Source organism: Montipora capricornis, chromosome 10 (genome assembly GCF_036669925.1).
Source record: "Montipora capricornis isolate CH-2021 chromosome 10, ASM3666992v2, whole genome shotgun sequence".
Taxonomy (NCBI): domain Eukaryota; kingdom Metazoa; phylum Cnidaria; class Anthozoa; order Scleractinia; family Acroporidae; genus Montipora; species Montipora capricornis.
In genome coordinates this window covers 57,331,528-57,348,677 of record NC_090892.1, presented here as the reverse complement: position 1 = coordinate 57,348,677, position 17,150 = coordinate 57,331,528, and the positions used below count along the sequence as shown (strand labels likewise).

At 42.4% G+C, this 17,150-nt stretch overlaps 1 protein-coding gene across 3 annotated transcripts in view; it reads left to right on the top strand.

The window, feature by feature from the left end:
* LOC138018502 (allene oxide synthase-lipoxygenase protein-like) overlaps window positions 1-17,150 on the top strand; it is a 37,191-nt gene that overhangs the window by 1,277 nt on the left and 18,764 nt on the right. The window contains exons 1-3 of one of the 3 annotated variants that reach the window (XM_068865140.1): window positions 2,256-2,330; window positions 9,091-9,184; window positions 11,967-12,062. In XM_068865140.1, the coding sequence (XP_068721241.1) occupies window positions 9,103-9,184; window positions 11,967-12,062 (178 nt within the window). In that variant the 5' untranslated portion in view covers window positions 2,256-2,330; window positions 9,091-9,102. Of the gene's footprint in view, window positions 1-2,255; window positions 2,331-5,386; window positions 5,596-9,090; window positions 9,185-11,966; window positions 12,063-17,150 lie in introns of those variants that run through there. The other 2 variants (XM_068865141.1, XM_068865142.1) reach the window with 2 other exon arrangements.

Sequence of the window (17,150 nt, the reverse complement as noted above, 5' to 3'; positions counted from 1 at the left end):
CTAATCAAGTTGATCTATTGATACAATCCAAATTACTTAAGAGTTCCCTGTACCCCAAAAATGTCGTTTAAAGCCCTTTACTGTTTCAACCAGTGAAGGTTTAGGAATTCGTTTATTTAGGTCAGATGCACTATTGGAAACCGCTGAGTAGAATAACTGGCTGAATTATGAAAAAATAAAGCGAGAAGGAAAGAGTATTCGGGCGATGGGAGATTTGAATGAAAAATTGCCTGGCCTGATATAACACCAGTTAAATCATTTCAACTTTGAAAAACTCATGTTGTGGACTGAATTACGCTAAAAACAGAGAAGCAAGAAAGATAGCAACAATTTTCTTGGTTCATCTGTCGGTTCATCTCAATATCAGCTCTGGCCGCCATTTTAAGTATGCGCCCGCAGTAAAGGCCACTGGCTATCCCAAATGTCTGGTTGTGAAGAAAATAAACTGGACTAAATTTTCTCAGGCGTAATCCATCCACCCCACCCCCGACTTCATCATCTGTAGCTTCATGAGGAAGAAAACAGTCTTCTCAGTTGAAGTAAAATATGGTCTCCGCCACGAACTGAAACAAAATAGCATTCGATCCTTGGACAGTAATGAGTAGGGTCTAATAAACTTACAGCTGGCTTCAGGTTTGAAGTTTCGTCCCCAGTAATGTCTGTCCACCCTTGTCGCCTTAAAAATGCGTTTCATAGATATATGCTGGCTCTAAAATTTGGTTTTATCAACGGAGTTGATAATGTAAATTGACCACCGTACAGGGATTCTAGAACTTCGCGCATTTACTTCTTGCCAAAAATTCAAAAACCGAAAAACCCAGGTATCCGTATCGTTTCTGCCTGTAGTTGCCCTACCGAACTCATTTCTAGCTACTTAGACAGAATTATGACGCCTTTCGTCAAATCTTTGCCATCATACATTAACTGTTTTTCATTCGCCGGCAGCTATTACAAACAAATTAATGGTGTGGCGATGGGCACACGAATGGGACCTAGCTATGCCAATCTTTTTGTAGGAACACCGATTTTTTAATCAGTACAACGGCCCCAGACCTGGACTCTACGGCCGCTACATTGGCGACTACATCGGCGCTATTTCATCCAGCAGAGAAGAACTCGATCAATTTATAACCTCCGTTAATTCCTTTCATCCGGCTCTTAAATATACCTGGGAAATTTCAGTGGTAACGGTTTATGTACAAACCTACAGATTCTTTCAGCTATTTGTTGTATTCATCGTCCATACATCCATCACATGTCAAGAACTCCATTCCTTATTCCCAATTTCTTAGACTTCGACGTCTATGTAGTGATGACTCTGACGTTTCCAGAGGAGATGTGCCAGTTCTTCGAAAACGTGGCTATCCTGTCCCTGTGGTCAAAGCGGGCTATCATCGTGCCCAACAATTTTGATCGACAGTCAGCACTACAAACGTCACAAAAGGATAAGAATGACAGAATTCCATTCACCCTCACTTTCCATCCTCATAATCACGCAGTCAAAAGTATCATTCTTAATAACTTTAAATTACTCCAAAATGATCCCGAGACTGGTAGAATCTTTTCTCAACCTCGACTAATTACATTCACAGAAGCGCACTCAAAACTAACGAGCAACCCGGCACTTTCAAATGCGTGCGCTCACGATGCAAAACTTGTCCTTTCACTCTTAACACTAGCAAAATATCGGAACCTTAGCGATCTGTTAAGATCACCGATCGTTTCACATGTACCTTCGCAAATGTTATTTATTGCATAACCTGTACGTTATATAATAAATTATACATTGGCGAGACAGGTAGACGACTTGGCGACCGATTCCGCGAACACCTTCGAGATGTTGAGAAGAATGACAAAGATGCATCTAAGCCAGTCGCTCGTCATTTTAATCTCCCTAACCACTCCAAACAAGACATGGCTATCTGCGGCCTTTCCCTACATCTAGGTACGACGTAAAGCTCCAAGAACCTGGAACAAAAATTCATCTTCCTAATTGGCATCCTTAATCCCCACGGTATTAACGAACGCTTCTCATTTAACTAATGTATTTCTGTTTTTCACGTTGCCATGTTACCATCAATAGCATGGCCGTTGATGAAACCAAATTTTTGTGTACCACTTCCCCAACGACGCAGCACCACAGTTTTAGTTCTTTAGAAACTACCCCCTTTACTCATATGCTGGCTCTAGTCCAGTGCTCTCATATCCGCGCTCCACTTCGTTCATTTTCGACTAGCCTTTATTGCTAATGGCGACACAGCTACAGTGTTTTGACTGGCTTGAAATGGCCTGCTGCAAATGCTTTGGAAAAGATCACGAATATATTGCAGGTATTCTTTCAAAACTAATAATTTGACTTCGATATTTTAGGGGGCGGTAGTCGTTACTTCTTCATCAACATGTCCAAGTTGTTGAATGAATGGCTAGGCGATTAAAAGATTTCCTTGCAGTATCGCCACCAACATAGCAAGGCGATCTCGTTAAATCTGCAATAAAGCTCAGGATCCTCAAATCGGTCGTTTAATAACCGAACTTCTTTGTGGGATATGCAAAATAATGTTATTGCCAATTTTCTGCTCTCAAGGTTTAAATGAGTTCTGCTTGCATAATTTTCCTCAGCTTTCCACTTGTAAATGGTGACGGTGGGGCCAAATTATTAAGAAAGACGGGTCAAAACAGCATTGTCACCAGAAGGCATCTTGATGCTTGAAGTAATATATCAAACAAGAGAAGGAGTGTTTCATCGGATATCCAAACACCGAGAAGCGAGTTGAAAAACGAGTCCGAAGGCCGAGTTTTTTAACCGATTTCGAGGTGGTTGGATATCTGATGAAACACTCCTTTCGAGTGTTTAATATTGCTTCTCAAAAGAATCAGTATTTTAAGAGATATTTGGGATCAAAGTTTTTTGTTTAATATGAATACATGATGCAGCAGATAACCTAGTAACCTTTGTGGCTGTCTTAGTTGGTGTTTATAGAAGAATCCGCCTTACAAGAAGGGGTTTCTCTCTACTAATTAAAACATTCATTAATCAGTAGGTAGTTTTGGGGAATAGTGTGTGTGTGGATGGTGAGTTGAGGGAAAATCATAGACAAAAGTTATGGTTAGTCTGTAAAATGAGAGGGAGATGTTCACAAAGCAAACTCTCAACCCCAAAATAAGGTTAATTTATCGCCCGTAGAGCCGAAATCAAAGTGAGTTGTGTTTCTAATATTTTACCAAGTGTGCTGTTATGTAGAACACTGAAACCAAATGAAAAATTCTCTTGTAACTTATGGGTTCAGCGACAGAGAAGACAGAGAAGGAATTTGTAAACTCTTGGAAGTCTGATGAGGCAAACGCAATGAGGCAATTTAAGTAAAGGGTTTGATGCTGAACACTGGTGGAAAATTTATTTAGTTGCGTTTTTCACACGGAGTGTGTTGGCAGCGTGTTTTCACGTACGCAATGAAATGGAAAGTTTTTTCTTCCCTCTAATAGCAAATATGTTGTTTGTTTCAATAAAATTATTTTTGGCTGGAAAAGGTTTTTGCGAGATTGACTAGCGTTGCGTATTATCCAAGGTGAACTAATTTGCATATGTGGAATATTTGCTTACACGTCCTGAAGTTTCGTTAATCTTATTTAGTGCGTTCAGGGGGAGCTACCTCTGATCTTTTCCGCTTTGGGGCTTTGGTTTCGGACGCACTGGACCGACAAAATTTGTTTGGCCCTTCCAAAAATCTCGACAAAATTTGGCTTAATTTTCAATTTTTCAAGCATGGAAGCACTGACAGTCTGAGACACAGCAAAATATTTGTTAACCAAAAGTGTCAAACACACCGAAATAAACACCAAAATACTAAAAATAGTACGGTACAGTACAGTACAGTATTCTTTTCATGTAACATGTTTGACCATGAAGGTTTCTTTGGTGATTTTTTCCGGTAATCTTCAGTTGCAGTGTATTTGTAGAATTGCGCGCAGTACAGTTTACGTTAATTTTTTGGTGGCGTACGAACAGTAAAATGGACTTGCAAAGTTTCGGTTATTTTTGTACAATTGGTCTATCTGGAAATATGCCATTTTAGTTTTTGGAATGCAAGTTTTAAGTCAACTCAACTGGAAATACTATGAAGCAATCTTGACTCCAAATTGTACAAACAAACCATGTCAAGTACAGCAAGTAAATAAAGCCGTTTGATATACAGTTATTCAAAACATGCATTCATGTAACTTGTGATTTTATCAGCATATACACGTCCTTTGTCTTATCCAGGAAACCAATATGCATCGGCTTTCATTGCCATTTGAAAGAACGAGCCATTTAGTTTCAAAACATCAGTACTTTCAACCACACGGCCACAGAGCTCGACAACGGAATCGCTAGTTTCTCTCTTTCCAGAGATTCAAACACGATTCTGGACAAGTTATGAGATGGCATATCTCCATTTATAGAAATAAAATCAAGTTGCACCGTCCACGTCATTGTAAGAAACAACGGTAGCAAATTTTTTCGTACCCTAATATTGCGGAACAGTCTCGAGGACTTCGCGAGAGCTGCGCGCAATTCGCTTCCGGCGTTTTAACAGCCAATCAGATCACGAGCTGAGAGACTTTTGGTCAGGCCCAATTTTAGCGAGCGACGACATAAGAGAACATATGGGCAAAGCTAAAAATGGGCCTGATCGCAGGTTTTTGTCACTTTCGATTTTGCGATTTACTTGTGCAGCCAAAAGGACAATAACATATTTGAACGTAGCAAAAATCTCGCAAAATGTTTTTCGTGATTCAAGATTAACGTTGTTTTCATGTCGTTAATTTTGTTGCTGATGGCAAAATATTTCATTCTCGATCGACCGTCCTGAAAACTTCCTTCTGCTCTTCCTAAAAATTGTGTATCAATATTTATTTACTTTTGCATCAATATTTGTTTCGCATAAAGCCAGCTAACAAAATCTGTACCTTGCTTAGTTCTCATTTTTGGGCGTTAAAATAGAATTTTTGATCCGATGCTTCTGTTACGAAGTGGTACCTTTTTTAGGTCACCCATCCAGATACTAACCCCGCCGGAGAGGGTTTAATTTCAAATACCTCATCAATGACAAAACAGGAATCCTTGAATGCACCTCACTAATCCTTGATTATTGCTAGTTTTATTAATTTTTTTTATCAGATTCGAAACGAGATTTTCTTGGGGTTTACTTAGACTGATGAATAGTTAATCTTTTGTAGACGTAGCTGCTGATTCCTTTATCAACAACCCCGCTTTGTTTGTGGGAAGGAGGTAAAATCCGACTTCCCTATTGTATACGTGACTAGACGCTTAAAAACGAGACAGTGACGGTGTAGCGTGATTGGCCGGAGAGCATGGTGATATAGTTAAGTACGTATGTGGTATAATGTGCTTGTCTCACCTGCTTGAGCAAGCAGAGATTAAAAGACAACTACATCCTGAGGAAACGATTGCGTGGCAGTCTGTTGATCACAAATCACGTTCTTGCGTCCAGTAAATAAGACGGACAGTTTAAATTTCTCGTGAGTTTTTCTATTTCTAGAGAGAGGCTAAATTTTCTACCCTTCCATCTTTAATGATGAGCGGCGAAGCAAACGGTATGTTTTTCTTTGTTACCAGTGTGTATATAGTGGTGTTATTTCAAGCTCAAGGTAATCTCATTGTGCAGAGATGAGTATATATGAGCTTAAAATAGAGATCATTCAGCTATTTGGCAATTCAAATTACAAGAAAAAACAGTTTTGTTGCCGTTGGACGACAATTCGTTTCTTAAAAACAAAATTCTCGAATGAAACTTGATTCGTGGCAAAACTGAATACCAATACCTGAAAAAGTATGGACAACAACACCCCGAACGAAAAACCCTTTAGAAATCTTGAAACCCAACACGGCATTGTTCCGACAATATTCATGGCTATTACTGGGATGATGTGAAAAATCGCTGAATAAATGAACAAGCAATCTTGCTTGTCCGGACTATTCGTCCGTAACCAAGCAGAACGGAAATCCGGTGGGTCATTTTAAAGCTAGCTCTGCTGTTCCACAAGAAGAAGTGGATTTAAAGTTACCTCTTGTATGTCTATCCGCTGAGCACTATTGACAAACAGAATCATACGACCTTGAGCAATTCTAATCCCAGCACTTTACCTGAAAGAAGAAAGGTCACCAATACTGGATATTCAAGCAATGCTGCGTCTCTTGATTATATATGTAAACACGAAATTTCCTTAGCTCCTCCACTTTCTTGTCATTGTGAGTTAAACTTTTCCAGAGGACTGAACCACTATAACAAAAGCTTTTTGCGAAATAGTTTGGTAAAATAAAGTTCAGCGAAATAACGATACTCACCGTTACGTCACCTGTTGTCAGTATTGTTGCTGAAGCCATTTATTCGCTGTCGAAACAAAGGCTTGTTTTGCTCTGTGGTTGGCAAAATTTAAATATTAAAAGAATTGTTTATTAACAGTGAAGGCGGTGCCAGTGAAGCCACTATTTTCAAAGAAAGGGATAAGGAGTGAATTAGCGTGTTGATGTACTTGAGCAATCATTTAGCCGTGAGATAACCTGACCGCTTGTTAAGAGGGGGTCAAGTTGTTTGAACAAATGTATCAAAATGCTAATCAAGTTAATCTATTGATATAATCCAAATTACTTAGAGTTCCGTGTACCTCCAAAATGTCGTTTAACGCCCTTCACTGTTTCAAAGTAAAGGCTTAGGAATTCGTTTATTTGGTCAGATGCACTCCCTATTAAAATAAGGAAACCACTGAGTAGAAGAACTGGATGAATTATGAAAAAAGAAAGCGGGAAGGAAAAAGTATTCGGGCGCGTGGAGATTTGAACGAAAAATTGTCTGATATAACACCAGTTAAATCATTTCAACCTTGAAAAATGTTGTGGAAGTATAGCAACGATTTCCTTGGCTCATCTCAAATCAGCTCTGGCCGCAATTTTAAGTATGCGCCCGCAGTGAAGGCCGCTGGCTGTCCCAAATGTCTGGTTGTGAAGAAAATAAACTGGACTAAATTTTCTCAGGCGTAATCCATTCACCCCACCCCCGACCTCATCATCTGTAGCTTCATGAGAAAGAAAACAGTCTTCTCAGTTGCAGTAAAGTAATGGTCTCGGCCACGAACTGTATCATTTATCATGGATTTTCACTGTCGTTATAAACAAAATAGCATTCGATCCTTGGACAGTAATGAGTAGGGTCTAATAAACCTAAAGCTGGCTTCAGGTTTCAAGTTTCGTCCCCTGTAATGTCTGTCCGCACCCTTGTCGCCTTAAAAATGCGTTTCATAGATATATGCTGGCTCTAAAATTTACATTATCAACGGAGTTGATAATGTATATTGACCACCGTACAGGGATTCTAGAACTTCGCGCATTTACTTCTTGCCAAAAATTCAAAAAACCGAACAACCCAGGTATCCCTATTGTTTCTACCTGTAGGTTGCCCTACCGAACTTATTTGTAGCTACTTAAACAGAATTATGACGCCTATAGTCAAATCTTTGCCATCATACATTAACTATTTTTCATTCGCCGGCAGCTATTACAAACAAATTAATGGTGTGGCGATGGGCACACGAATGGGACCTAGCTATGCCAATCTTTTTGTAGGATATGTTGAACACCAATTTTTTAATCAGTACAACGGCCCCAGACCTGGACTCTACGGCCGCTACATTGACGACTACATCGGCGCTATTTCATCCAGCAGAGAAGAGCTCGATCAATTTATAACCTCCGTTAATTCCTTTCATCCGGCTCTTAAATATACCTGGGAAATTTCCGAAACTTCATTGGCTTTCCTAGATATCAAAGTTTCTATCAGTGGTAACGGTTTATGTACCAGTGTGCACTACAAACCTACAGATTCTTACAGCTATTTGTTTTATTCATCGTCCATACATCCATCACATGTCAAGAACTGTACTCCATTTCTTATTCTCAATTTCTTAGACTTCGACGTCTATGTAGTGATGACTCCGACTTTTCCAGAGGAGGTGTGCCAGTTCTTCGAAAACGTGGCTATCCTGTCCCTGTGTTCAAAGCGGGCTATCACCGTGCCCAACAATTTTGATCGACAGTCAGCACTACAAACGTCACCGTCAAAAGGATAAGAATGACAGAATTCTATTCACCCTCACTTTCCATCCTCATAATCACACATTCAAAAGTATCATTCTTAATAACTTTAAATTACTCCAGAATGATCCCGAGACTGGTAGAATCTTTTCTCAACCTCCACTAATTTCATTCACACGCGACAAAAACGTAGGCAACTTTTTAGTTAGAAGCGCAATCAAAACTAATGAGCAACCCGGCACTTTCAAATGCGTGCGCTCACGATGCAAACTTTGTCCTTTCACTCTTAACACCAGCAAAATATCGGAACCTTAGCGATCTGTTAAGATCACCGATCGTTTGACATGTACGTCCGCAATGTCAGTTATTGCATAACCTGTACGTTATGTAATAAATTATTATTAATACATTGGCGAGACAGATAGACGACTTGGCGACCGATTCCGCGAACATTTTCGCGATGTTGAGAAGAATGACAAAGATGCATCTAAGCCAGTCGCTCGTCATTTTAATCTCCCTAACCACTCCAAACAAGACATGGCTATCTGCGGCCTTTCCTTAGATCTAGGTACGACGGAAAGCTGCAAGAACCTGGAACAAAAATGCATCTTCCCAATTGGCACCCTTAATCTCCACGGTATTAACGCTTCTCATTTAACTAATGTATTTCTGTTTTTCACGTTGCCATGTTACCATCAATAGCATAGCTCCTACTCCACGACCCACACAACCCATAATTCCTCGATTCGCTCTGACGAAGGGCTAACGCTCGAAACGTTAGCTTTTACAATCCCTGTACGGTGGTCAATTTACATTATCAAGTCCGTTGATGAAACCAAATTTTAGAGCCAGCATATATCTATGAAACGCATTTTTAAGGCCACTTCCCCACCGACGCAGCACCACAGTTTTAGTTCTTTAGAAGCTACCCCCTTTACTCATATGCCGGCTCTAGTCTAGTGCTCTCATATCCGTGCTCCACTTCGTTCATTTTCGACTAGCCTTCATTGCTAATGGCGACACAGCTACAGTGTTTTGACTGGCTTGAAATGGCCTGCTGCAAATGCTTTGGAAAAGATCACGAATATATTGCAGGTATTCTTTCAAAACTAATAATTTGACTTCGATATTTTAGGGGGCGGTAGTCGTTACTTCTTCATCAACATGTCCAAGTTGTTGAATGAATGGTTAGGCGATTAAAAGATTTCCTTGCAGTATCGCCACCAACATAGCAAGGCGATCTCGTTAAATCTGATGATAAAGCTCAGGATCCTCAAATCCTCCTCAAATGAGTTCTGCTTGCATAATTTTCCTCAGCTTTCCACTTGTAAATGGTGACGGTGGGGCCAAATTATTAAGAAAGACGGGTCAAAACAGCATTGTCACCAGAAGGCATCTTGATGCTTGAACCGAAGATGAAAAATTTTGAAATCGACTACCGTAAATACGGATCTTCATGCAACGTTGCCTTCCAATGATTGTAGACACGTACGATGCCAGCATAAGCGCATATTGAGCACAATCAACGACCAGTCAACATGCGCAAATTAAATTGGGAGCGTTTTGACCAAAAATTGAACGCATTTTCTTAGTTCACTGAAAGACACCAATCAATGGCAAGTTACTCTGTATTTGCAACTGTGTGTTACGGTGTACTTGCTATACCAGCCCATCATGAGCGCATTGGATTAAACAACGCAGCCAATATTATTCATTCCGTGATTTTTGTGCACTGAAAACGAAAACAAAGTATGCTCATCTGGCAATGTTCTGACTTTGCCAGCACCGATTTTTTAAAGTCCTCATGAATTTCCTGTTTACGGGAGTTCTAAATGGCTACGAAGAAATCCGACGAGGTTTTCAGTCTCGAGCGTGCGATGAATCAGGGGCACCCAACGGAATGTTCCGTTTAAGTGCTACTATGATAAAAAAAATCACTTCCTTTTTTTCTTCAGATTCTGAAAGTGTGATGGCTTAAAACTTGACTGGCAAAATCTTGAGCTTTGATTTTTATCCGAAGTCTGTTTACTTTGAGAGAAAGTTTTGGATTTCACGGTCCGCCATTACTGATGTTCCAGTTGGACCTCGGAAGCTTGGATCTAGGCAAAAATGACGTCATTTACTCACTAGATTAGAATTTCAGCATGTAAACGCAGCTTATTGTATATGCAAAACACGAGTTTAAAAGTCTGAAAGCCCGAAACTCCCGTGCTGCATATTAATTCATCCGTGTACACACACATGCATTGCATTCTTAAACTAGTGAGCCTTTGACGTCATTGTCTCCTCGATCCAGCTGTCTCAAGATTTTAAAGTTAGTAATGGCAGACTATAAAATAGGAAAATTCCAGTTAAAATAAGCAGGTGTATTTTTTAAATTGGCTCACCTAGTGATTAGTTAACATAGTTTTGAAATCCAAAGAAAAATTAAAATTGACTTTTTGGTCATAGTAGCACTTAAGGCCCTGTTTACAGGTAGGGTTGGGTTACCCTAGCACTCACACGTTTGTTCTTTTTTTCATCGACGTGTTTACAAGGCAGCTAGGGTTACCCTGGCACTAGGGTAAAGACAATCCTGGCGACGAAGTTTCCAAAACGGAACATCGTGTCAATCCGAAATTCCGATTTCTACGCGGTTTCCACGATCGCTTTAAAAGTGCTCCGATTACTGCTAGCACGAAAAAATGTGGTCAATCGATGTCCAGCTACGGATATTGAAGTGCAATAGACCTTATTCCAAAATGGCCGTCATTTAAATAATATTCTTTTGTTTTTATTCAAATTAGCCCGTGATGCCTCGTTCTTGAGCTGAAAATTCAAAAGAATATTTTGCCTTGAACAAGGCATCAAGATCTAATTTCAATAAAAACAAAAGAATATCTAAATGGCCGCCGTTTTGGAATAAGGTGTATAGGTGACCCGATTGCTGCTTCAATAACAAGACCAATCGATCGACTCTTGGGACTGTATCATGCTTCAGTGAACTGGATATTAATTGTTTAAATGCAAATAGCCCCCACGACCACGCATGTGCACAATAGAAAATGATCCCACAAGTTTTGCATAATAATTGCGTCAATTTTACTGCATTCTTTTGTACACCAACATGACTGCTGTGAGGTCAGACACAAACCCCAGACTAAAGTGCTCGACATCCATACTTTCCCTAATGAATATTTATTAGCCTTGACACATGCACACGTCTCGTGCATGCTTATTTTTTAATAGAAACAGGGGCACCCAACGACCAATTTGTTGTAAAATGTATTATTATACCCCAGTTAATGAAAATAAATGTTATTAAGGCATTTTCAGGTGTTTTTCAGTGTTGCTGGGAAAACATTATCTGTTCCTTTTTCCCAGCAAGACATACAAGAAATTTCCCAGCCAGCTAGATAAAATTGGTTGGTTTCCCAGCGAGCTGATCAAATTTATTTCCCAGCCAGGAATTCCGCGCGCTTTCAAATCCCTCGATCCAAAACGACCGAACAAAAGCGACAAAACCGGGACAAAACAGGTTTTTTCCGCAAGCGCAATCACTCTGACCAGCCGTCGTATGTTTGTGACTATTCTGAGGGAGAGGGAAGGGGTTCGTTTTTTTTTTTTTTTTAGTCGTCCTCAGTCTTCAGAGTTTCTACAGCCAGCTCGGGTTGAAATGCTAGAAAAAGTCAGTAATTCCCAGGCAAAACCTCTATCAATAACAAAATTTCCCAGCCAGCTCATCGAAACACCTGTATTTTTGCCAGCCAGCAAGATTCCTCTGGGGAACAGATAATGTGAGGAACAGATTCGTTGGGTGCCCCTGTAGAAAGCGCCCATCAACAAACTGAAAGAACTTCAAAACTGAATAAATCTATTTCCCATTTTGTGTCCATAGTTTCTGAGAAGAAGACCGAAGATTACGAGATTACCGTGGTGACTGGAAAGAGAAAGGGAGCTGGAACTGACGCCTCGGTAACTCTCATCATAAAAGGTAATATACATCGACAAGATGTTTCACATTATTTTCATTTTCATGCACATAAAATTATAGCCTTCGTTCATTGTTAAAGAAATATGACGTTTCTTATTATTTTTTTATGCTCGCATTCACCGTCTATGCGGAGATGCATGTAACGTGGTCGGTGATTTTAACGGATCGATTTGGTCCTGAGATCTTAGCCATGTTAGAAATAAAAGGACAAGTTTTGCAGCGTGTGCGTGTACATTTGAAGATTCCCGGTTGGTTGTCAGACTTAAATGCGCTCCTAACTAGAAAGTTACCTATGTTTTGGTCGCATTTGAATGAAAAAAGTGGTGGTAAAGGAAATATATATTTAGTTTCGGGATCGAAAGCGTTGCCACAAGCAACATACGCAGACCAAGCAATTAAAAACAAGTTTAAATTAGTGTGTTTACGTTGCTTGTTCTTGTACTTCCGTCGCAAGTGAAAAAAAGCCTTTTCAGCAGAGGTACAACTGAGACTACTTTTTGTGAAAGCAAGAACAATTTTAGCAATTGACTTTATATTATAAAAAGCTGAAATTTCAGGGGCTTCAACCGCACAATTTTCCCTTTCGTAAACAAGCGATGCCATTTGGACGAGACGAGAACAATTTTACTGTTAAGTTTGTCGTTTGCAAATGAGGAAAAAAATACTTAATCTAGGACTAAATTAGCAGCGTATGTCACTTAGAATTAAGAAAAAAACTGAGAAAAAACCTTAGAAAAAAATTTGAAAAAGTTGATCGAATGATGTCGAACTCGGTTCAATGGCATAAGAACATATGAGTAGTGGTGTACGCTCGTTCACGGCGGTTTTGACGGTTGGGATTGGAGAGTTCTTTTTGGTGGATTCAAATTTTTCCGGGAAATTCAAATTTGGGCGGGAAATTCAAACGTACGTTAGATGGGAAATTCAAATTTCAAACGATGACGTCACAGACACGTGACACCTCCCTTGCTGCGAACCCTCAGGAAACAGGTTGGGGTGTTTTGCGTAACCATGTGGGATAAAAAGATAGCGGGTCAGGAAATTCAAAATTCAAACAATGACGCTGCACGGCTTTGGAGAGGGTGACGTCACAGAGTCCCAAGCCCCTCACAGCCAGAAAAAACACCAGAGGAAAAAATAAAATCCAACAGGTTTTAATGACAAGAAAAACAACAACGGTACTATTTGTACAAGAAGAAGAAAAAAGCAAAAAAAATGTCACACTATGCACAAGAAGAAGACGTTGCCCCGCCGGGCACCATAGTTTATTATGATAAAGGCTGATTTGGATGTGGCCCGTCAATGAGAGGATCCAGAACACAATCATCCCACCGGTCACATCCGAGTAGAGTCTCCTTGAAGTCACCTCATTTCCTTAGTGTCCCTACTCAGTCCATACACAAAAGGTTGACGCCCCGTACGCGCACCCTGCAACTTTGTCTTCTGGATGAAGCCAAAGTCTCAATCCTCCTCATAGAGATCCAGTACAAGTTGAGCCAGTTCGTCATCGTGTAACACCGAAGCGAAACCACGACGATCGTCTGTGAACGAATCTTCCTGGGTGAGTCTGTATCCGCAACGATACGTGATGGCGGTACCAGCTCGAAGGACGCGTTTGTTGATGACGAGTTGATAGTCGTTGTGGGCAGGCTGGGTACAAAGTTCGTACTGTTTTGATTTGCGGGTGATTTTACGCGCTTGACAAATGCGCGTTTTCCGCGGTGTCTCCAAAGGATGTTGGAGTTCGTCCAAGTCGTTTTCACGCCTCATAATTGAGCTGCGCCATTCCCTCCACATTGAGAGAACGTCCCTTGACTTTACACTCTGTCTTATCATCATTTCATCGGTACCCATAGTTTTTGGGCCCGCCCGAACAAAATTCCGCGATGTACTGACCGGGTTTTAGTTCGTTGGTGAACTCAACCAGATGGGTGCCGAGGGTGACATCAGGTTGATCGGGACGATGCACGTAGAGGACGGAATCCGTGTCGTAATAGAGGACCTGTTTACCCAGGAGTTCCAATGCCTCGTACAACCGTCAACGTGACTAGCAGGTCGTAAATGCCGCAATGAACACATTGGTGTTGACATTGAGTTCCTCGCACTCGTCCTTGGCTCGGTAGTGCACTTCCACCCAGTTCTCGTCGAGGCAACTGACGTGTGAATCCCGTAGCCCATCTCCACGGCTTTTTCCAGCTCGGGGGTGCACCACGTACCAGTCAGTGCGCTTTCATCCTCGGTGTGATCCCACGAAAGGGATTTTTCATGCAGAGATTTGTCTATGTCTTGCTCCACACAGGTGCGACATAACGGGAAGGTCAGCTATCTTCCACACCGGTAAGGCAAGACGGGGTGAAACAAATTCTTCGGTGGGACGATGGTGCGCAAAGCCGGACCAAAGTACCGAAGACTCTGAAGACGTTCCATGGTGGTACGTCGAACATTATCCATGCAGCGTTGATCGTGACGTTGGTACGGTTCGTGACGATTGGGGGAACACCGGTGGCACCCATGCCAAAAACAACCCAAGACCTCGTAGATTGTGTTGCTGGTTTCGTCGAAGCCATCCACCCTCCATCGTCGACCAGGGTCTGGTATTCGCCCTGGTTGCGAGCGTGCTGGATACGTTGCCGGTGGTTTGGAAGCGGCTCTTCCACCTGCAGCAGATGTTCTTGCCACAAGAGCCATTCCATGGCGACCTTGGAGTAGTTGGTGATGAGTCGCCATCCCTCGACAGGTTTGGAGGCGATGGTGTCTTCCTCCATGCGGTTGAGGCGATAGTCATGCAGACAAGCTCCCGCGATGGTCATTTTGTCAAAGGGACAAAAGCCGGTCTGTTCGCGGAACTCACGACGAAAAGTCAAACATACCTCTCGGAGGACATTGACGTCGGAGATGCAATAGTCCACGAGATCCCTTTGCATGTCAAACTGTGCCTCGTTGGTCACTTGAGCCGTGTACCATCGCTCGAATTCAGCTTTGCCTTCCGTGGACAAGGTTTCAGCGGCGTACTCACGCGGGCGTACTCTTTTTTCTCAAGCATGGGACCCACGTAGACGGCGTTCTCAGGGGTGTTGAAGAGATGTGGAAAATACCCCTTCTTGAAATTGTTGGGATCCAATCCAAATGTTTTGGTAAACGAAGCAAGGCCATGGCGAAGAACGACATGGAGTCGATGAAGCGTATGTACCCACCCCTGTAGGTGAGCTTCAGCAGTTTTCCACCCGTACGCTCGGGCTTAAACTTTTGTTTGCACTCAATCAAACGTTTCACGACAAAGTAAGAGTCGTAGCCCTTGAAATCGTGGGCAAGAGCTGTGACGTAGCGTGTGTCCTGCTACGTGAGTTCCTCCAAACATTGCAGAAATTGTTCAATGCAATTCTTGCCACGAAAGATTTAAAGGGAGGCATCCTCTGCCGTCATACCCACCACCAAATTAGGCACATGCACTTCCGTATCTTGCATGGCCTCCGTATCCCTAAAGACCAGTAGCGGTGGTTGGTAGGTATTGCGTGCCTCACGGCGGAGTCGGGTCCGCTTGTTGATTTGAACGATGCGTGCTCGGTCTTAGAGCTCTTCAGGGTCGGCGGGGACTTGCACGAAGCATTGATTCTGGTTCAAGTCAGTCGTTTCATGGCACGACGGGCATTCACTGTACCCACACCGTTGTTCGTCTTAGCAGTTTGCACATTTGTGCCATGAGTCGCATACCAACGACTGATTGGGACCACACGCTTTTCCACTGAGGGTCTTGGTCTGATGGAGTTGAAAGCACGCTTCCCAATAAAATTGGCGACGACAATGACGACAGTAGATGTGGGCAGGACGTTTGCGTAAGTAAGCCTCGACGTAATCGTCGCATTTATTCTGTTGGCAACCGGGGCAGTGAAACGCCTTTCCCTTTGGAACATCGGTGGCGGCCTTGATTGTCGTATGCTTTGAGGCAGCGTCCACAAAAGTAACTGGTACCGAAGAATCCGGGCAATGAGGTAAATGTGTCGTAATGTTCGTCCTCGTGGAGAACGGCGAGCAGGGTGTTGCCATTACCAAATACAAAACATGCGTATTGACGATTCGCATCGATCACGATGATCTGATTATCGTGGAGACTGGGTGCTTCAGCCAAAGTCGCCAGTTCCTGGAGTCCCATGGGACCCGGATGGAGTCCGGTTTCCTCCAAGAGGGCGATAACGGCTTCGCTGCGACGTTGTTGATTTCTGCTAGATTTGGTCTATTTGTCCGTTCGTTGTTGTTGGAACCGGCCAGGTACAGGCCTCGAGCGGTGACTACGGCACGCATACAACATAGTCCCGAGTCGTCCCGTGGTATCTTGACGATGGTCTTCTTGTTCAACCGAAATTGAACGGACGAATCGTGCCTGGGTCGTTTGTTCTTAGAATGAGCGCTTCCCCGAGGCCCTGCCTGTAAATGGACGAATTCCAGCTGAAAAGGTTCGTTGAGGTCGTACTCCTCCCCGGAACTGAGTTTTTAAGCAAGAACGTCCAAAAATGAAGTCACCGTGTCCGGTTCCTGACACCACCGACTGACGCGTAATCCTCGAGAAAAGGAGTTGTCGTATCGTGGCGAATAAAAACGAAGAAACACGCGATCACGATCGTGGATGGTAGCATCGCCCAACAAGGTTTCTATCGCACCACGTAGTCCTTGGGCAACAGCATTGTTTATGTTTTGACACCGTGAGTCCAAAAGTCCTTGTTGTTCCAGCCGTGTTCTAAAGATTTGTTCACGCACTCCCACCACATTGGACCGGCGTTCAATCACAGGGTCCAAAACAAAACGAAAATGTCCTCCCCCACCAACTTGAGCAGGAGCTTCCTCAAAGAAAGAAAGAGTGTTTTGACGAGCAAAGGCCCCACGATCGTCGTGTAACCTTTGCCGATGCTCGATGAGATGGAGACTTTCATTGTCCGTGTGGACTGCTAGCAACCGTTCCACGTCCTCGAGAGTCTGCACCTGAACTAACGGTTCGTCCTCATCACTATCCATCAAATCCGCCACATGTCGAAGCTCTTCTTCTCTAAGCAAAGGAAGTTGCTCCTCTAAAGACAATCCACTAGGTCCTGCACT